The 21805-nt window shown below is 44.2% G+C and overlaps 1 protein-coding gene across 5 annotated transcripts in view; it reads right to left on the bottom strand.

Annotated features, from left to right (window-relative positions):
* LRGUK (leucine rich repeats and guanylate kinase domain containing) overlaps positions 1 to 21805 on the bottom strand; it is a 106930-nt gene that overhangs the window by 43461 nt on the left and 41664 nt on the right. For all 5 annotated transcript variants that reach the window (XM_045052776.1, XM_045052775.1, XM_023250582.2 and 2 more), the window contains 6 exons: positions 21237 to 21343; positions 15820 to 15939; positions 10070 to 10166; positions 6182 to 6295; positions 3083 to 3284; positions 2126 to 2221 (listed from right to left, as the gene is read on the bottom strand). In XM_045052776.1, the coding sequence (XP_044908711.1) occupies positions 2126 to 2221; positions 3083 to 3284; positions 6182 to 6295; positions 10070 to 10166; positions 15820 to 15939; positions 21237 to 21343 (736 nt within the window). The remainder of the gene's footprint in view (positions 1 to 2125; positions 2222 to 3082; positions 3285 to 6181; positions 6296 to 10069; positions 10167 to 15819; positions 15940 to 21236; positions 21344 to 21805) is intronic.

Genomic DNA, 21805 nt, shown 5'->3' with positions numbered 1-21805 from the left:
GGTCGGGCCGGGGAATGACTTATCTAAATCCCCGAGGGGCTGATTTCAAAGCCAGAACACCAATTTACTAATTTACAATGGGAGATGGGTCTGGCTCCGGGATAGGGTGGGGGTGGGGGGTTCTAACATAGGAGACAGCCCCCCCCCCCCCCCGACAGGGACAGGTCCACCCGGGGGACCGAATTAAAGATCAGAAGGTTGCTGGGTTAGCAAAGATTTAAAGCTGAGAGTATGATTTCCCCAGGAGAAACCTCCAATCCGGCTACCAAAGCCTCACGAGATGTAACGTGCACCTTGCCGGGCACAGCTTTCTAAAGGACCGGTGCCCGATGCGGAGATGGGAGCGGTGCTGGGTGAGCACGCCGACGTGCTCCTAACCGAATGTCCCCTCTTCTAGCCTGGGCACAGCCCTCCGCTCCCCCACTAATGCCTGTCTGCACACAGGGCACACTTCACTCAGCAGTAAGTTGTCCCCTGGTCACCTGTCTCCTCTGAGACACGCGGAGGGACAGCCTCGCTCTGTTTGTTACCTGCCGTTGTTACCAGTTTCACACTGACCTCATTCCAGAATTCCAGGGGGTACCTGACCTGAAATGAGTGTGTAAGATTGCAAAACAGCACAATTAGTTTGAACTCTGGCAAGATCACGGCCTGGCCTGCCTCAACCTAGCCAGGATACAACGTAGCCAGCAAAATCCTAACTGGGCAAGGAGTCACAAAGGCTACAGCACGTGAACACAAAAAGTTGCAGAGTATCTGCCCAGCAAGCAAGGGTCTCACATTAACATTTTACAGTATTTGCTCTGTGAATGCTCCTCAGTCCACTGGGGGAACTTTTTTTATTATTATCACTATGGTGGTACAAACACACAGACATAAAGTTTGCCATCTCAACCATTCGTACCTATAGAGTTCAGCAGTGTTAAGTATATTCACATCGTTGTGCAACCAATCCCCGGAATTCTTTTCATCTTGTGATTGTGAAACTGTGTAGCCGTTCAGCAAGGACACTCCGTTCTCCTCCCTCTCCTGGCCCCTGGCAACCATTCCATTTTCTGTCCTGATGGATTTGACTAGTCTAGGTCCCTCATAAAAGTGACATCAGATAATATTTGTGGTTTTCTGTGACTGGGTTATTTCGCTTATCAGACTGTTCTCAAGATTCATCTCTGTTGTACCAGATGTCAGAATTTCCTTCTTTTTGAGGGCTGAATAGTATTCCATTGTATGTATAAACCACACCGAGGATAGACCCAGAAGTGGAACAGCTACGTCATACGGTAATTCTATTTTCAATGTGTTGAGGAACCATGACATTGTTTTCCATAGGAGCTGTACCATTTTACACTCCCAGTTTCTCCACACCGTTGCCAAGACTTACTTTTCTATCATCTTTTCCTAGTAGCCATCTTGGTGCGGGTGAGGTGGATTAGGGAGAACCTTCCAAATGCACCTCAAAATACTCATGCATCAAAATTCTAAGTTAGGGCTTTAGAATTGCTGGATTCCGAGGAATTGTACTCCTCTACAGCCTATGTCGTTTGCTGCACATGCTCCGTGAGGCAGGTGGGGAGCATTCACTCCGCCTAGCAAGACAGTCCGCCGGAGCTCAGAACAGTGAACCAGCTTGCCCAAGGGAGTGGGCGACCAGCCTCACCCCCTCTGACCACACGCGTCCACCACACTCTCTGGTACGACATTTTGAGGACCGTGGCAACGCAAAGAAGAGGGGAAAGAAATCGACCAGATTGCCACAACGCTCAATACGAACCTGCCAAGCAGAACACCGCCTCAGCTCCCTAAGGGAGTCACACTTCTGGAAGGCTGAGTTCTGAACCCGGAGGCTGATCCTCATGTACCGTGAACCTCTAAGTCACTGGCCAGCATGTCCCTGAAGGACAGTCCCCTGAGTTCCACTATGGCCACTGAGACAAGTAGAGGGACAGACCCGGAGGGCTGATCCACACAGCTCGTTTGTGGGGACAATCACACCGCAGGAAGTGTAGGGATTCAAGAGTTAGAACCAGCTTTAGCCTGGGCGATGAGCACCCACAGAGCAACTCACAGATTTGTTCTCCTCTCCACGAAAACAAAAAGTTCTGGCACAAAAGGGACAGGGTAGTACCTGCGGTTGGAGCCAAATCCTTGGACGTTTCCTCGGACAACCCAAGGTACTCTCTGATGAGACGACTCAGCTTTTGGTAGGCAGCATCCAGATCATCTACAGAAAATGAGAGAAGGTACTTTTAAAGCAACAGAATCATATCTAAACACAGTCAATTTGCCACTGTTGGTGGTAATGATTTTTCAAGCTCCCTCTAACTTTATGACTATTGTCGTAGGCAGGATTCTAAGCCCCTAATGACACGTCCCCTTCATATAACTGCCTCCCGTGAGCAAGGGCAGAACCTGTGAACATGAAGAGATATTACTCCCGTGGTCATGTCGTGTTAAACGGCAAAACAGATTTTTGCAAATGGGATGAAGGTTACTTATCAGCTGAGTTTGGACTAGTCAGAAGGAAGACTACCCAGGTGGACCCACTCTTTTTTTTTTTTTTAATGTTTATTCATTTTTCAAAGACAGAGAGAGCACAAGCAGGGGTGGGGCGGAGAGAGAAGGGGACACAGAATCCGAAGCAGGCTCCAGGCTCTGAGCTGTCAGCACAGAGCCCGATGAGGGGCTCGAACTCACACACCGTGAGATCATGACCTGAACTGAAGTGGGCCGCTTAACCGACTGAGCCACCCAGGCGCCCCGGGCCTACTCTTAATCACATGAGCCTCATAAAGGAAGCCAGTTTCCTAGTGGTAGAAGAGGAAGGCAGAGGCTAGAAGCACGAGGAGAGTTTGATGTGTCATCACTGGCTTGACGACAGAAGGGCCCCGTGTGTAGGACGTGGGAGCAGCCTCGAGGGTGGAGGGCAACCCCTGGCAGAGAGCCCACGAAAGCAGCAGGGCCCCCAGCCCCGCGGCCACAAGGAACGGCAGGCAGTCAGCCAGCAGTGAGATTATACTCCGGAGCAGATCCTCCCCCAGTGACCTTACATTTCAGAAATAAAACCTCGCTGAAAGTCACTGACCTGCATTGATCACTGCGTCGAAATATCCTGGAAACTGCTGATTGATTTTAACATAAAGGTCCACTCTGGAGACAGCAAATTCAATCTCTAAACGACTGAATAATCCTTTTCTCCGCAAGTATCCTTCATATTTTTCCTTGTTCATGGGCACCACCAGGATATATCGAGGCTCAAAATAGGAATATTTCAAACTTCTGACACCCTGTTTGTTTAAAGAAAAGGTAATAAATTAGAAACAGATATACAATTTAGGTATCATTTTGGAGACATCTGACAACGTTGGCATAATAAGTAGTCTTACATTGAAGGACTTATTTGTATTATTAGCTATTATTTTCCTGTAAATGTCTCAAAGTCGGATTATTCCCCTTTGTTCATCAGGGGATGATGTATTGTTATTGGAAATAAAACAGCTCATTCTACCCGATTATCCTTTAACTAACCACCCTAATATACATGATGGTTCAGAAAGAAAATGGCTAGATACAAACAGGTGCATTCACAGCACTGTCGCATCCTCATTTTTTTAAAGATTTCATTTTGAAGTAATCTCCATTCCTAACGTGGGGCTTGAACTTACAACTCTTAAGATCGAGAGTCACACGCTCTAGAGCCTGGGCCAGCCAGGAGCCCCACTGCAATGTATTTCAAGTCTACATTTCCAAGAGCAGCCTTTCAGCGCCAGGAGATAAAGATCTTACTGAGAAAAAAAAAAAAACAAAAAAAAAAAACCGCTACTCTGTTACCTGTGCCTTCGCCTTGGGACCCTTCCTATTCCTAAACCAGCAACCTGGTTGGCTGGTTCCTATTGCATCTCACAGCTTCTACCCAGAGCAAGGGACAGCCAAGCTCAAGCCACCGTGCAGCCAGCAGGTCCCAGGGAGAAGCAGGGCTGGATGGTGACTGAGGCTCCCCGGCTCCAGCAGACTGCGAGCAAATCCTGCAGACTCCCTGAGCACCAGTTTCCTCACAGGTGCAACACAAGAGCCGTTCCAAATGAACTCTGAACTTCCTCCCCCCTCGATCCCATCATCAGTAGTTTAACTCAACGTTCAAAATCTTGGCTTTTAAACATTCAGTGGGGGAAGCAATACAGGCTCTTTAAAAAACAGTTTCTGTAAGCGTCAGTGACAAGAGCAGTTTGGAAAAATGCTTTCCCTCGGGAGCATCAGGGAAATGAGACCTGGTTTATAGAGAGTCGACCTCTTGGAAATGAGTCGGGAGGAAGAGGACAAAACAGAAGCCAGTGCCCAGAGAAGAAGGTAAAGGTCAGCAAGAGGTGCCAGGGAGTTTCTGCCTTGCCCGAGGAAGATGTTTTTGGGAAAAGAGGTCTTTTTTTTTTGCTTATTAGCATTGAAAGAAAGAAAACCTCCTTAAGGATGCAGAAGCAATCAACTGCGGAGAGGTCAGGACTGCAGGCTTTTGCAGCTAGAAAAATTAAAGGGCTGGAAGAAACATGGCCAGTCTCACTGAAGCGAGGCTACAAACCAACACCAGGAGCCAAGAAGGAATCACAGTCCCCCACTCGGCCAAGTCACAAAGGAAACCAGTTCTAGAGAAGGCTCAGCATCCACAGGAAAGGGCTGTCAGACCCGCCCAGATTTTGTTTTCTCTAAGCTTGATCTAAGGGTATCATTTTTGTAACTTTTTTTTTCCTGACTACAAAACTGTTAGACTGCTCAGTGAGCGTACCTTAAATAGACAAGCAATGGCCTTTAAAGATTTCACATGTTTAATAAAGCTATATATACATATTTTTTTTTAATTAACTAATTTATTTGTTTTTTAATTTACATCCAAGTTGGTTAGCATATAATGCAACACCGATTTCAGGAGTAGATTCCTCCGTGCCCTTTACCCATTTAGCCCATCCCCCCTCTCACAACCCCTCTAGCAACCCTCTGTTTGTTCTCTATATTTAAGAATCTCTTATGTTTTGGGGTGCCTGGGTGGCCCAGTCGGTTAAGCATCCGACTTTGCCTCAGGTCATGATCTCACGGTCCGTGAGTTTGAGCCCCACGTCGGGCTCTGTGCTGACAGCTCAGAGCCTGGAGCTTGCTTCGGATTCTATGTCTCCCTCTCTCTCTGTCCCTCCCCCGTTCATGCTGTCTCAAAAATAAATAAACGTGAAAGAAAGAAAGAAAGAAAGAAAGAAAGAAAGAAAGAAAGAAAGAAAGAAAGAAAGAAAGAAAGAAAGAAAGAAAGAAAGAAAGAAAGAAAGAAAGAAAAAGAATCTCATGTTTTGTCTCCCTCCCTATTTTAAAGGTATGTATTTTATTTTTTTTATTTTTTTTAACGTTTATTTATTATTGATAGAGAGATAACAGAGCGTGAGCAGGGGAGGGGTACAGAGAGAGGGAGACACAGAATCCGAAGCAGGCTCCAGGCTCCGAGCTGTCAGCACAGAGCCCGATGCGGGGCTCGAACTCACGAACCGCGAGATCTTGACCTGAGCCGAAGTCGGACGCTCAACCGACTGGGCCACCCAGGCGCCCCAAAAGTTATCTATTTTTAAAACAAATAAGTGAGGTAGTCACGGTTTTACCCTGGATATGGATGGAAAGAAATTTCTGTATATTCCAACTGCAGAAGATCACTGGGGAAGACAGGGTACGGGGGCAGAATCCTGAAATCTGCAAGTCTAAACTGCTCACAGCCTGGAAAGATCGTAACCAGCGAGCAACTGGAGTCACTGCCAGCGTCAGCCACACATCTCCCACAGAGGATCAGAGAGCACGGCCAGCTGCACAGAGCCCCCAGGCAGGTCCGTAGCCTGTGAGAAGGAACTTTCCCTAATAGCACTTGAGATAGAGAGAGACTGCACCCTAGAATAAAAGGGATACTTTAGTGAGGAAATAACTTAGGAAATAAATCCTGAGGGGCACATCTATTCATAGTCTATGTGTGCTATGTCTCGTACTATAACTCCTGTCATCGAATTGTTCATGTCTGGCCTCCCCCATACGAACCATAAGCTTCCCCCCACCCCCGCGCCTGGCAGTGTGCTACCTGCACACCGTAGCCCCCTCCTCAACCCCAAATATATACATACAAACTCACACACACACGTTAAAAATACAGAGTGAAAAAAACACTTACTTCTATTTCCATGTGAACACAGCTTGCTAAACCGTCTCTTGCAATGGCTTCTATGGTGTCCCTACTTAATCCATAGTTGTGATTCCCATAATTAAATGTTAGAATGAACTTCCCCTGAAATTTGAGAGGTACAAAGATTTTCATGTAACAGCTGCCATACTCAACTTTAATATAAATAACATTATTTGATGCCTTACTTTTATATGCTTCCGTAAAACCTATGAATCTTAGCAATTATAGAAGGCTGACGATGGGTTTATGAAATTTAACACCCAAGTGTGGTAGAGAAATTTATACAGAATTCTCAGCTGGCAAAAAAAAAAAAAGAAAAAAAAAAATTAAGTTTCTGGAAATACGGTCATCTGCTGACAAAACATCCAGGGAGAGTAAAGGTCTCACCAAAGCTTACGGTAGAACAGACCATTTTGCTTACTTACCTGCTTCCTTGCCAACTGTGCACCATGAGCTGCCGTTGCTGAGAAAACAAAACTGATAGCCGGCCTTTTGCCTCGGCCACATTGGCTACGCGAACATAGCAGGTACCCCAGAAAAAGCTCCCATTCTCCAAAGCCTTGCATTCCCAGATAAGCCTGAAGGCCATGAATTACAGGGACAACCGAAAACCTTTGCATCCTGAGATAAGCCATGAAAAACAGACCCTTTCTGCTTTTCCATATAAAACATAGCTTTGTATTGAAACTGCCCCAAATGTTATTCAACAGAATTGCTGTGTGCCCTCTAGTCATTTGAGGTTTAAAGGCTGCCTTCTATCTGTATTCTGGAAGCCCAGTTCTTCCCAAAGCTGTACTCCTTTGCAGAACAGTCCAGGTAAAAACAAAAAACAAAAAACAAAAAACAAAAAACATGGCTCTCAAAATTGTCTTTTTTTCTTTGACAATATTAGATTTATTAAACCACTAGGTCTAATCTAAACTGGAAAGCTCATGACCAAAAAAATTAAAACATGAATGATCTTGGCAACTGTGACTCCTCGTGCACAGGATTTTCATATAAATGATGGAAGGAAAATCTGCAAGGCTGAATCCCGTCAATCGAATCCCACTGAAAGGCAGCACCATCAGTAATAACAGTAGCAGAGAGGGGCGCCTGGGTGGCTCCGTCCGTTAAGCGTCCGACTTCAGCTCAGGTCGCGATCTCACGGTCCACAAGTTCAAGCCCAGCGTCGGGCTCTGTGCCGACAGCTCGGAGCTTGGAGCCCGCTTCGGATTCTGTGTCTCCCTCTCTCTCTTCCCCTCCCACACTCCTGCTCTGTCTCTCTCTCCTTCAAAAATAAAAAAAGTTACAAAAAAAGAACGGTAGCAGTGAGGAGTCCTTTACACTACCTGTGCTTCCTGGGCCCGGAGGTTCTGGAGATTGGGGGGGATGGGAGACAGGCTATCCGTTGGAAGTGCATGAGACACAGAGTATCTCCTGGGGTGGGTGGGTCTCTAGTGAATGAGTCTGCTATGGGTGATGAGGAAAATCCACACACCCCATAATCCAAAGAAGTTTATATCATGCATTCTAGAAGTTTACAACTCAACAGTAAATATCCTTGATATTTTACTCCCTCAATGTCATACCTTCTTTGTTCTTTAAAACAACTACTACGTCATCTTTTAATATATATATTGTTATCCAAATAGATAGGATAGATACCTGAATGTCCCATCAGGTATATAATTTGTCTTGTTTACTGTGACTCACCCTGTTTTCAAAATGTGTTCTTGAATCACTCTTCAGATATATACTATGAATTTGTTTACTTGTGTGTACAAGGGCCTCTCTCTGTGAATCCCAAATGTATTTTCTGGAAAAATGCAGAGTCGGAAGGAAGCCGGCACTGTACTTTTATATACAAAACAGGCCCTGTCGAACTTGTTTGTAAAGAACTGAGATGAAGTGGTCCTCCAGCTTCTGGATGGTGATCGTCCATTTCTTTCTGCTCGCGGACATCATCATAAACAGCAACAGTCCTATTGCAGAAGCCTCCTCCAATAATCCTATTTCCACAAGTCAGGGAGTATATCTGCAGGGAAGTGACTGCCTTCATGTGTTTAAAAAAGATTCGCGTGTCCGTAGGCATGTGACACGATGACCCTCGTGTCGGTGCTGGGGGATATGCAGCAGTAAGTATGTGAGAGGGTGTGCGGCTCTGTAGGTCAGAGTGCGTGGTTGTGACTGGCCACAGCAGGTGTCCAAGGCTGGGGCGTGCCACGGTGGGACAGGCTGCGTGGGTGGGCGTGGGGGAGGGTTCTGCGTACAGAAGGCTGCGTGTGTCGGTGTGACTGGCGACGCTGACAACGTGTCACGAGTTTATAACCTGTATGTTTGCCTCTTCATGAAACAGTCTTAAGCTCACTTTCAAGAAAAGGAACTCAAGGGCGCCTGGGGGGCTCAGGTGGTTAAGCATCCAACTTCGGCCCAGGTCCTGATCTCCCGGTCTGTGAGTTTGAGCCCCGCGTCAGGCTCTGTGCTGACAGCTTGGAACCTGGAGCCTGCTTTGGATTCTGTGCCTCCCTCTCTCTCTGCGCGCTCCCCTCCCCCCCCAACTCACGCTCTGTCTCTGTCTCTCAAAAATGAATAAACATTAAAAAATGTTTTAAAAATCAAAAAAAAAGGAGCTCAGAAACAAAATTCAAGTTGAAGAAAATGACATTATATTGAAGTAATATATTTTAGCAGAAGCAGTAAAAACGAGTACTTCTCAAACACACGAGGATTTTGCAGAGGGAGTCAAACCGTACGAGCAAATATGGTGTACAAGTACAGCGATTTCTTAGACTAGGGATTGAACCAGACTTCCTTATTACTGATAGGATAAGGTAATAACATCAGGGAATAACATAAGGGAATAAGGTATATAAATAAGTTATTTATTTATATATATAAGGTTATAAATAAGGTAATAACATCAGGGAAGCAGACGGGGTACTGAAAACAGGTGAACTGAACCAAGAAAAAAATGTCTCAGACTCTAACAAGAGAAACCAACATGAATTTCATGAACTAGCTGCCTTTCAGTCCAAAGAGCCCTAAAAGAATGCTTCTTACTAACGCTACTTACTAATAATGTTTCCTATCTCTATTAAGGCTTTTAGAAATATAAAATCCCAAAGTACTCTTGAAACATTAAACTGAATTACCGAAATACAGCCCAAGGAGAGAAGATTATAAAGAATCTCTAGGATGTTCTTTTGACAAGGTTAGAGGGGAAACGGCCTAGGGATTGTAGGACTTAATCACTTGGGTTTCTCTGTGAACACAAGAAAAAAACATACACTGTGTGTAAAGTTGGCCATTCAAAACTAAACTCGTGGAAACGGCAGATCCCGTGCTTACACGGACCACAATTATGTGCACACAGTATAACGTGGAAGGTCAGGGCTGTATGTGTGCCCTGCTAACTGAATGGGACACACCGTGATGAAATGGTGCTTAGGGTGACGACCACGAGAAAGCCCCAGTTTTAGCAAACAGGAGCGGTCTCTGGACAGAGCACTCCAACACCGAGGGAGGCTCAATTCACAAGTTTCGCACATCAGATCGGGTCTGTGAGAACTGCCTATCTTGAGTGAAGCCTCATCAATAACAGCAGCACCTGATAAACACAGATCGCGAGAACTTTTCGAAGTGCTCTTGTGTTTCCTTAAAATGCCTACTCATGTAGCTTTATTGAAAAGTTACAATATTCCCTCCAAGATCAAAAAATAAAGCAGCACGTGCACAAGGATGTGGAAGTGGTTTAAGAAAAAGAAAAAAAAAAACAATCCAAGGAGAACACCTCTCTCAACAGACACAAAGCGTTTCTCGATTTTATCGCTAGTTCCTAATATTTCTAGCAGAGAACATGCATTTCTTGTGCGGTACAAAGGGGAACATTCTTACCATGTTTACCATTTCATCAAAAACTTCTTGAGAGATAAAATGATAATCGACTCGATCCCCCTCTCCAAAGTAAGGTGGTCTTGTGGTGTGACAGGCCCTGAAAACAGAGGAGATAACCAGTCTACTTCTAGCAGCTTGAGATTCGAAATGGAAAAGGTTTTGGTAAAAGTATGTTTTCAAAAGTTGAAGTTGATCCGTGGATCGTGAATTGGGAAACAACATGGTTGTGAAAACGCTGTGGTTTCGAAGCTCTAGGCTACATTCAGCTGCTCTGACTCTACAGGGATTGTAGAAATGTGAGATCATCAACACCCGATGTTTACTTGTTGTTTACCACCTTGGAACCAGCCCCTCTGCTGTCACACTACTTTCGGCAATAGAACGATGTCTACTGCTCATATATTTCCACCCAAGTGTTTTCGTGTCCTCTCTGTTCTGTGGGCACTTTCGCACTCCCCTCCTCATTCCTCCACCTGGCTAGCCCACTTGTCTTCCAGGACTCAAGTTACATGTCCTCCCCAAGCCCAAAAGCCTTCCCACCCCCTATCGCTGATTACACACCTCTTCTGTACGCGCCCATTACCCTCATTGTCTGCCATCAATTATATCGCACCCAGGTCCCTGTTCAGGACCCCATCGCCTCCGTGCTGCCAGTACTCGATACCAGGGATGAGCCTCGCACGGGAACCCATGAATGGAGTTCTCAGTTCTCTGATCACTGACTGCAACAGCGCCCCCATCCGGTCCCCAGCTCCCACTTACTCTCTGTCACCAAAACTGCCTTCTTTTATCCACATGTCTGGCTTTTCCCTGTCCTTCCCAGCGGGATGTAGGACTCATGAGGACAGACCTTTTCTTGTCCATCTTACGTGCGACTGTATTCCCCATGCCTGGCTCATAGCAGGCATTCACTAGGTATCTATAACATGAATGAGTAAATGAGACCTGTGGAGTGGATAACAGGTGTGATGAACTCTATTTTGCGGAGGACAATAAAAATGGCCAGTCTAAGGCCACAGAGCAGGCCAGTGTCAGTCCCAGAACTAGATGACAGGGTCCCAGCTAGGCCAGGACTCTCGATTTCCTCCCATTCTGACGTCTCGTGTTAAGTTCTGGGAACGCAGGCTGACTTTTATTATCCCGTGGTTTTAAAAGAAGAGATGAAAATAGCTAGACGCTCAACGTGTTATTTCATTTATTCCTCACAAGAAAAACCACGAGGCGGGGATTATTGTTTTCATTTTACAGACGATGAAACTGAGGCACAGCAATTAAGTGAGTGACTAAGTAGCAATGCCAGGATGACTCCCTGTCAATTCCTTTTACGATCATGCTAAGTGGGTAAAGTCACAATCCTCAAAAGCCTCTCCATTACAAAGCCAAAGCCAAGTTTTTATAATTCATCCCACTGTTCCCCTTCCATTATAATCAAGAATTAACTAGACTGGTAAATTTTAAGGTCTTAACATTACATTTAAATTATATATCTGGGAAAGAGAGTATATTCTAAGACTGTCAAAACACCGCGACATTTGTTTTGTTGTGCGAATACACTGGCATCTCTTCACACTCCTCGGCAGGGCCCCGAGACCCTCTGTCTATTGGTGTCCTTGACAGTCAGGAAAGATAAATCAGGGACTTGGCATCCCGTGCTGTACACCCTTAGCATAGCCTTTACCCACCATGCCGGATTTGCATTTTCCAACAAACCGGATTTGCATTTTCCAACAAAGGGCTTGAGCGGCAGGAATTTTTTCAGAATTTCTAAAAGGAAGACACGGCAAAGAAGTCATCTGAAGCTTCTAGGCAGGTAAATAAAGAGAAGGCTTCACTGACGTGGAGCATGCGGATGACAGAGCCTGTATCCGCCGTGAAAACTTCTATTAAGAAGGACCTAAGATGACCTGTGGGTTTTTGAATCCTGTCATCCAATTTTCACATGCAGAAATGTTCGCTGCGAAGCATGCTCCCCAAATGCGAACGAACATCTGAAAAAAGAAATGCTGCAGAGTGAAAGCACGGTTGCACTAAACTTACTTAGCAAAGAAATGATGCCAAATTTTAGACAAAGAAATTTGCTCGGGCCATCACTTTCAGTAGCCTTCTTCTCCACTGTCTAAGGGCAATTCTATTCCATGAGTTTATTATTTACTAATGGATTCACTAGTTAAGTCATGGTGAGCAGTTAACTCATGGTTTGCAAAGGGAGCCACACGAAAAGAACGGAGTTAGACACTGGTCCTGAGGGTTACGAGTGAGGTTAGACATTCGAAAGGCCCGTTCATGGGCCAGCTGTCGTGAAGGATCCTAACAAACCAAGTCTGTGGAGAGGAGATGATCAGGAGGGGAAGGGATCCGCAAGGTCAGACCCAACAATGGAATGGTAAAATATCCAGAGAAAAGTAATAGGAAGAAAAGATGTCTAAGACGAGCTAGCAGTTGGATGAGGAAGCAGAAATGTTTTCAGTTTGATTCAGAAGAACACAGTTTTAGAATCTCAATTCTGGACCAGATTGCCTCAGGAAATAACAAACTTCTTGTTACTGCAAATACTGAGGCAGAGGTTTGGCTGTGAGCACATCTAAACTCAAGCACGTGATAGCATGCCATGTGTTGGTAAGTGAACTCTTTCAAAGGCTACCCACAAAAGCCCAGGTCTCCCTAAGGCATCCGGTAGGAAATTTAAATTGGTCCTAATGCTCAACGCAAATATGCGTCAATTAACTGCTGGACATTTAAAGAGACCATCAGCACATATGATTCCAGCACACGCTGTCTGAGTATCAAATCCCAGGAAGCCACTGTCCTGTCCACTTGCCCGTAACTACACATCACTTCCTAACTCATGCCGTCACCGACCGTTACTGTACCCCAGCTGGTCTCCCTGTATCCAGTCTTCCCTGCCCCACCCTCTGCCAAGCTTCCGGCCGGGCGCACTTTCTGGAACGCAGCGGTCGTCATGACACCCCCTACTTGCAGAGCCTTTACGATCAGACTCCCATCTACTTTTCTGGTCTTCTCTTCTGCCGTCTCCCTCTGTACTTCCAAGTCTTGCCGTATTCCAGAGCGTACTTTCAGTTCAGCGAATGCACCCATCGTTCTTTCTGTCTGGAAGGCACCCGTTCAAGTTCCACATCCCATCTACCTTCTACTCTTCCTATCCCAGAGGCTCTTTACTTCCCTCATCAGAGCACCTGCCAAACTCCCTCGTTAGCCAGCATTTACCTGTCAGAATCCCATGCTAGACTGTAAGCTCCCAGGGCAAGACCACGTCTGTTTGTTTTACAGCTTCCAGCCTGCACATGGCCCGTGCTCAATAAACAAAGATTAGATGAATAAATGAGCCATTCTACTAGTATGTCACATCTGTATAAATAGACATGAGACTAGACTGAATTTAGGTAGCTCATAGATCTCACGTAGCTAAGTAGCTATGGTCTTTTACTTCACTGCGCTCCAGTGCTAAATAAAAATAAAATAAACTTGGTAGTCAACATCATGAAAAAGGTTACAAAAATGGAGATTGCTGTAAATTAGAGGTCTAAGAAAGAAAATAAGGTTTTCCTTTCGTGACTATTCATATCACTTTCAAGGCTTAAATCCGGAAGGTGCCCAGGTGTACTGGCATCGTTTTACGTTTCTCTCATTATTCATTACTCGTCCAGGGAGCCACTGATTTGTGTGGTGACATTAAGGTTGGAAAGAGAGGGATTTTGAAGGCAGTCAATTCATATCTCCAGGCCACGTATAACTAATACAGGTAAAGAAGGAACATGCAACCTATTTCTAAAACCAAGAACAAACGGAAAAATCAAAACCTAAAGCAAGTCCAGAATCTCTCAGCCACACCAACACTTGTTATGTCACGATGTTTTCCTTTTCATATTTTTATATCTGGATATGCAACTTGGTGTGTGAGAATTTCATTGAATGTCTCCGTCATGGGTCAATGTAATGGAAAAAGGAAGACAAAATACCAAGAGACAATGAAATAGAAGGGAAAGAAAAGATTCAGGCAAATGGCAGAGGAAGTGCCTTTGTGAATACTTACGTGTTTCATGATGAAACTGTATTCGTGCCTTTTTTTTCCACGTAATTAAAAATCAATAAAAAATTATGTTGGGTAAAGAATAAAAAGATCTACACAAGAGCAATGACTTGCCCCTGAGGATGTGCTTTGGTTTTATCATTTGGTTTAATTAGAAAGTTGTTGCATATAAAGTAGTACTATCTTACTTTCCCAACAGATGAGATTTCTAGCTATCTACTATCTCTTTTTTTGTAATCCAATGATATGATCTTTGATCCATGCCTGGATGGAATTCTTACAATGATGGGCCATTGAGCGAATGGAAAACAAACATTAAATCAGTCACAAACATGATGGATAAGTATCCTAATAAGTGGAAAACCAGGATTTAATAAAAATGAATAATTAGAAGGCCCATCCAGGCGAGAACACAGAAGCAGACAGGATCACAATCTTGGTGAGGAGTTAACGAACACCTCCAAGAACACATCCGATCCAGCATGACCCACAACGTGTATCACAGACAAATATGAAGGACCTGGCTCCCAACATTCACCACATAATTAAAAGGAAATCTAATCAGAGAAAGCCTTGGTTCCTGGTATTTGGGTTTGATAAAAGGTTCCAGGTTTCATATTGGCACAACAGTCAGGATACATCTTTTCCGCCTCGTTTGACCTTCCATTCATTGTGTTCCACTTATCATTTAAAACAGGTTCGGCACCTCTCTACAGGCAAAATGGCACACTATGCTTTTTTTTTTTTCCTACCGTTAAGTTTTAATTTATTTTTGTTACTTCAGGGTGCTTAAAATATATTAATGAATAAATCATCCTATATATTTGAATCCTCGAGTTGTTCAAATGAGGCATGTAATTTTAGATATCTAAATAAATGGACCTGTTTAAAATAGTATTTACATTGTTCGAACATGTATAGCTTAAGGGAATGGAAGGCATTAGAAAATAATTTGTATGTATTTCTCTGGCTGTCCTAAATATCTTTGCAGCCACCTCCTCCGGACACCGACAAACATTACTAATCTAGAAGTAATTGCTTTGCCATATGTCAAAATGAAGAGGAAACCGGTTTAAAAGACCACAGTGGTTAACTCTGACTCCCGGAAACCTTTAAAAAGTCTGTAAAGCCAGCTGAAGACTTTTTGAATGGTCCTTTTTTTTGGGGGGGGGGGGGGGGGATTGTCCTCTATTTTAACCAGACCATTAGGGAATCACAGAGCAAAACATCTGCTCCAGAAAACTGGAGTGTACTGAATGCTGACCCAGGGGAATGGAAAAATGTTGCCCTTTCTCTTTCCTTCCTCCTGAAATATCCCTCCAAAGAGGAAGATCCGTGGGGAGGGAAGCAAGTGGACGGCAGAGGGTGGGAGCGGCGGTCCCAGGTACACACACCAGCCCACACACCTGGCGGCACGGTCACGTCACATGGTAACAACGTGTTCCAACGCCACCAGGCTTCACCAACAACACGTGTGTTTCCAAACCTTGGAGAGTGATTTCGGCTGCCAGGGAATGAAGTTAAGCGTCTGGGGAAGTGAAGATGCAGAGTGTATGGCGGTGTAATCAACGGCCAAGAAGCTGATACGCCTCCTATAGACCTTTCTGAGCTGGCTTAAAATTAACAGCCGAAATGAGCAAAAGCCTTACCAGCCAATGAACGTTACCATTTCACAGCCTTACCAGCCCACGAACAAACTCACCCGTATCTGAAGTAAGCGCTGAGCTGTCTGCAGAGGCGGTGAGCGAGCTCTCGTTTGCCACAGGCTTCAGGACCGGCCAGCACCAGCATGGGATAAGGGGCGTCCAGGCGAGGAAGAGTGCTGGAACACAGGCAGGCAGTGGGTGAGGGCCTGGGCCAGTCGGATACACACCCAGGGGGCGGGGTCTACACCACAGTCACACTAAAGTCAATGACTGAGCCCTTGCTGCATGCAGGCGCTGGAGAGAAGCCTCGTCCTACTTTCCCGAGCAAGTTGATGATAATATGCCCAAAATAGCATTCACAGTGTAGATAACAAAATCCAAATGTATGTCAGTTTACTTGAACATTTTTTTAATGGTTTTTATATGTTTATTTATTTATTTATTTATTTTTGAGAGAGAGAGAGTGAAGGCACAAGCAGGGGTGGGGCAGAGAGAGACAAAGAATGTGAAGCAGCCTCTAGGCTTTGCATGATCGGTGCAGAGCCTGACGTGGGGCTCGAACCCACAAACCGTGAGATCATGACCTGAGCCGAAGTCGGACACTTAACCAACTGAGCCACCCAGGCGCCCCAATGATATTTATTTTTGAGATGGGGATGAGCAAGGGATGTGGCAGAGAGGGAGACACAGAATCTGAAGCAGGCTCTAGGCTCTGAGCTGTCAGCACAGAGCTCAATGCGGGGCTCGAACCCACGAACCGTGAGATCATGACCTGAGCGGAAGTCAGATGCCTAACCAACTGAGCCACCCAGGCACCCTTTGAACAACATTTTTAAAAGGAAAAAATATGGTAAGATGTATTAGTTCTTGGTTGATAAAAGTATTTCCTCAAGAACTTAAAAACGAAAGTTCTGTGAGAAGTTTTAACATCCATACCTACTGAATTAGAACACAGACATGCAATGAAAATGGTAACAATTAAAATTGACCTGAGCAATCACTATGTGCCAGGCACTATTCTAGGAGTCCTACATACATTACCTTCATGTAATTATTACAGGATGATAATGAAAATATTTCTATCAGTATACCCGCTGCACACAGAAGAAACAGAAGTCCAGAGAGGTTAACTTGCTCAAAGTTAGCAGCTAATAGGTAAGAGCTAATACAGGAATCTGGGCATGGCTTCCGGGCCTGAAAGACTAGAATAAGGAAGAAAATCTCCCGCTACCAGCTGGGCTGAAGTGTGTGAATTCCACTCGTGCCACAACTATAGAAATACAGAATAAAATCGACTTTAAAAATACAAGGCTGAGGTGTGGATTCTATGAAGAAGAATGGAAGTGGTGGCAGCATAATTTTTCAGTGTCTCTGAACATCCACAGAAAAACAGAAAAAAGCTGAGAGCAAACACCCGTGGCTGACATGTATAACAAAACCCGATGAGGAAGTATCTCCATGCACCACAAACCCACAAGCCTTGCACAGCCCTGGAATCTGTGCGGGGGGGGGGGGGGGGGGGGCAAAAGGGCAGCAAATGACAGACCTGAAAGAAAGGGAACCCCAAAAGAGCCAGGGGCATCCACTGCAAAGCAAGCAGGCTGAAACTACGTGAACAAAAATCTGTACATCAATGGTCATAATACCTGGATTTGTAATAGTCCCAAAATGAAATCACCCCATGTTTTTCAGGAGATGGAATGGTTAAACTCACTGTGGTACATCCATGCGAGGAATATGACTCAGCAATAAAAAGGGCTGAACTACTGATATATCCAAGAACTTGGATGAATCTCCAGAAAATAAGGCTAAGTAAAAAATTTTTTAAAAAGCCAGTCTCAAAAGGTTATATACTACATGATTCTATTTGTATAACATTCTTGAAATGACAACAGTACAGAGATGGAGAATAGACCACCGGTTGCCAGGGGTTGGGGGAGATGAGTAGGGAGGTGGCTGAGGCTCTACAAGGGAAGGACAGGGACCCTTGTGACAAAACTCGTCCTTACTGATGCTCATATGATCTACACAGGGGATAAAATTGCATAGAACTAAATGAACACACGAGTCAATGCAAAGCTGGTGAAACGTGATCAGATTCGTGGACTGCATCAATGTCAATTTCCTGGTTTTGATATTCTACTATAGCTAGGCAAGATACCACCATTGGGGGAAACATACAGAATTTCTCTGTATTATCTCTTACAAAATCATGCGAATCTAAAATGACCTCAAGGTAAAATTTTTGTTAATGATCAAAGGGAAAAAAACTGAAAAAGTGACAAATACTGAATATAGGCAAAGGAGATCTTCTTCCTGAAAGAGAAAACCAAAGCAGAGGAACAGAACAAATATTTAAGACTGTAATTCATGAATACTTTCCTGAAATAAAAAACAGTAATAATAATTACAAAACTATACATTGAAAAAATACACAGCATACCTGGGAGTATTAGCCCAAAATGACCAGTAACGAATAACACTAAGACCCAGTCTAGAACATGATCAAACTTTAAAGAAAAAGAAACCTATTCAGCTAGAAAAAGAGAATACCTGACTTACAAGGGAAAGAACACCGTGTATCAGATTTTGATGGCTGTTTTGCATCCCCCCAAAAAAGAGTAACATCTTTAATATATTCAAGGAGAATCGTGTGAGCCATGGATTTTAAACATAGCAAAAATGACTTTCAAGTATGAAGGGCAGAGAATATTATCAACACGCAAGAGTTCGAGGGATACCGATCCATCCCATAGTGCATCCTAAGGAGTCTACAAGCTTCACATGACCAAATACGGGAGGAGACCTCAAAATAAGGACTGGCTGTGAGCAATATACGTGCAGTTATCCCTACACCTGAGACCAAATGACAGCAAAGGAGGAAGTATGGGGTGTGATGGATATACGTTCTGACAATATAAATACGGTACACTATTTTTAAAGCAGGTGATTGACACTTACATAAAATATATACAGTAGGCAAATTCATAAGGCTAGAAAATAGATATGAAGTCTCCGGGGACTGGGGGTAGCAGGTAGCGGGCAGCTACTGCTTAGTGGTTATAGCTTCTGTCTGGGGAGATGAAAAAGTTCTGGAAATAGGCAGAGGTAATGGTTGCACAATAGTGTGAATATAATTCATGCCGCTCAACTGTAACTCTAAAATAGCTAAAATGGCAAATTTTGTTATATATACTTTACCACAAAAAAAATAGGGGGGTGATGGGAAGAGTATAGGTGAAGCGAAGTATGATTTCAATGTTTTCAGTAATCGCATTGGTGGTAGTATTAACACTATACTGCTGTGCTGCAATAGGGGATTTTCAAAAAGTAATTACAGGATATTCTCAATCCATCTTCCTATTGTGTCTCTGGCTTGGGAGGAAAGGATGATACAGATGTGATAGGAGAGAGGATAAGTAAAAGTTCAATCAGGGGCGCCAGGGTGGCTCAGTTGGTGAAGCGTCTTTTGGCTCAGGTTATGATCTTGTGGTTCGTGAGTTTGAGCCCCACGTTGGGCTCTGTGTTGACAGTGAGGAGCCCGAAGCCTGCTTCAAATTCTGTGTCTCCCTCTCTCTGTGCTCCTCCCTTGCTCACGCTCTGTCTCTCTCCCTTTCAAAAATAAATAAAACATTTAAAAATTTTTTGAAAAAAAGCTCAGTCAACAATCATCTTGAAATTGGATTGTATCAGTAGGAATTCCAGAGATATTTGTCATCTATCTGTAAATAGATACAGATAGATCTAGTTCGATATAGACTAGATATAAGCAGATTGAATAGATGTAGAGACATATAAATAGATAAACAGGATAGACAGAATACACCAATAGGCGGATGCATAGATGGGTGGAAGGAAGGAAGGAAGGAAGGAAGGAAGGAAGGAAGGAAGGAAGGAAGGAAGGAAGGAAGGAAAGAAGGAACACCTTCCTAGATCTGTCCGCTAAAAAGCCTAACAACAGGCAACTCAGTAGCAGTGATTATCTCTAGCCACCCAGATTGTGACTGAGAAGTACCTTTTCTCACTAAAACAAACCAGGGCTTCTGGGAGAAGTGGTTGATTGCAGAGTTTGGACAGGGCTTGTACAACACGAGCCTGGAGAACTTTGTCGTAGCAGAGAGCAAGAAAGCTATCAGCGACTACAAGGCTAGAGTCAAGATTCTGCCAGGTAACTTTAATGTTGCATCCTCACCCCAGTCATGCCAGGGGAAGGGACAGTGGCTCCCCAATAATGCAGCGTAAAAGTCCTAAGGTCAAGAGTTAGGGTTCCCTACTGGCCCAGCCTGGGAAGGGCAACGGTAGGCCTGCCCCTGTCTCCATGAGTTTGTCACAGTGAACTCTGCTCCATTCTGGAGCATCTGGGACTGCTTGGCCATTTGCTCTTGTCTATTCGAAAGCCAGAAATGATGAAGAAATACGTGTTTTTCAGACAGTGGCGTAAATTTCTTTGATACATATTTTTATATAAATGTACCCGAAAGCATGAAACAACTAGCAATCTCATAAACTAGGAAAGAAATACAATGAAGACATAAATGCCCTTCTTTTAAATCAAATGTGCCTTTCCAGATGTATGCAAATAAATGATAAATCATTTCACCTAGAGGGCTACCATAAATATATAAAACTGTCAATGTCTATATTATTAAATTACATGTAAAAACTCATGTCCTGGATGCAAAATAAAACATCGTGCTCTCTGTGGGAAACCAATCACGTGAAGTACAGAAGCAAATACCACATAAAGAAGAGAAGCCATGTATAACGAAGAGATTGTTACGAGTATTTTTTAAATGCCTTCGGGTATTGACAGAATTTCTACAGTGTACTTATAGCATAAATGGCCAGCTGCTCCAACAGATTGTTTAAAAAGAAGCAGAGAAACTGTGGCAAATCTGTCTTTGAACTCAGAGGTGAGAGATCTGCTCATGTGCTCTAGCAAGCTGGGTGACTCACAAGTACAGTAGAGTCAGTGTTAAGTCTATCGCAGGTTTCCCCTCAGCTAGCCGGCTTCCTTCGATGGACCCTCCAATAATCTGCATTCACGGATGTCCTCTGACAGGCGTATCTAGCATTCATTCACTCATAGCTAAGGAAAAATTCACAGTGGATAGAAATCATCACGATTCTCTTTTCATGACACATAGGTCTGTGGTTCTGTCCGACGGCAGGAAAGGGGACACATTTTGAAACATCTTGCTTCACTGTCCTCTGTCCTAGGCCAGCCGCCATTCAAGGGGCTAGCTGAGAAAGGGAAGATGAATGCACTCTCCCGCACACTTGGGACAACACCGATGAGCGAACCCCGTACTCAAGCATATGATGACCATCACTCTAACTGAGTCAGCCAAATAAAGACTCTTCTCTCAGAGATGAGGAAGGGGTGAGTCACAGAACAGAGGGCTAAGGCAGATGAGGACGCTGTCCTGAGCTTTCGGCCCTGAGTTTTACCCCGGGGACCCCAAACGAATACCTGTCAAAGATCCTCTGTGGCTGCATCACGCTGTTGAGGACATGGGTCAGGTGATCCTGGGCTGCGACCACTTCTGGGGGAGGGTTGTACCTATTCACTGCCGCAACCTTTTCCAGAATTAGAAATGCAAGAGGAAAAACATGCATTTCTAAAAAGAAGACAAGTCTCAGATTTTAACAAAACATTCTAGACATGCAACCAGGTATGGAAAATAACTCATGCTCACGGACCTTTGTGCTCAGTCTTCACGTCTACTCTAACTTTCCTAAAATCTAAATAATGACAATTATTTTAAAATATGAAACCAGAGGCGCCTGGCTGGCTCAGTTGGTTGAGTGTCCAGCACTTGGTTTCAGTTCAGGGCATGGTCTCGTGGTTTGTGGGTTCAAGTCCCACGTCAGGCTCTGCTCTGACAGCCTGCTTGGGATTTTCTCCTTACCCTCTCTGCCCCTCCCTCACTTGTTCGTTCTTTCTCTCTCTCTCTCTCAAAATACAAAAAATAAATAAATAAACATTTAAAAATAAAATAAAATAAGGAGCTGGAGTCTTTGAGTTCCCTACTTCTTTAT

Source organism: Felis catus, chromosome A2 (assembly GCF_018350175.1).
Source record: "Felis catus isolate Fca126 chromosome A2, F.catus_Fca126_mat1.0, whole genome shotgun sequence".
NCBI lineage: Eukaryota > Metazoa > Chordata > Mammalia > Carnivora > Felidae > Felis > Felis catus.
This window is presented reverse-complemented; position numbering and strand designations above follow the sequence as displayed.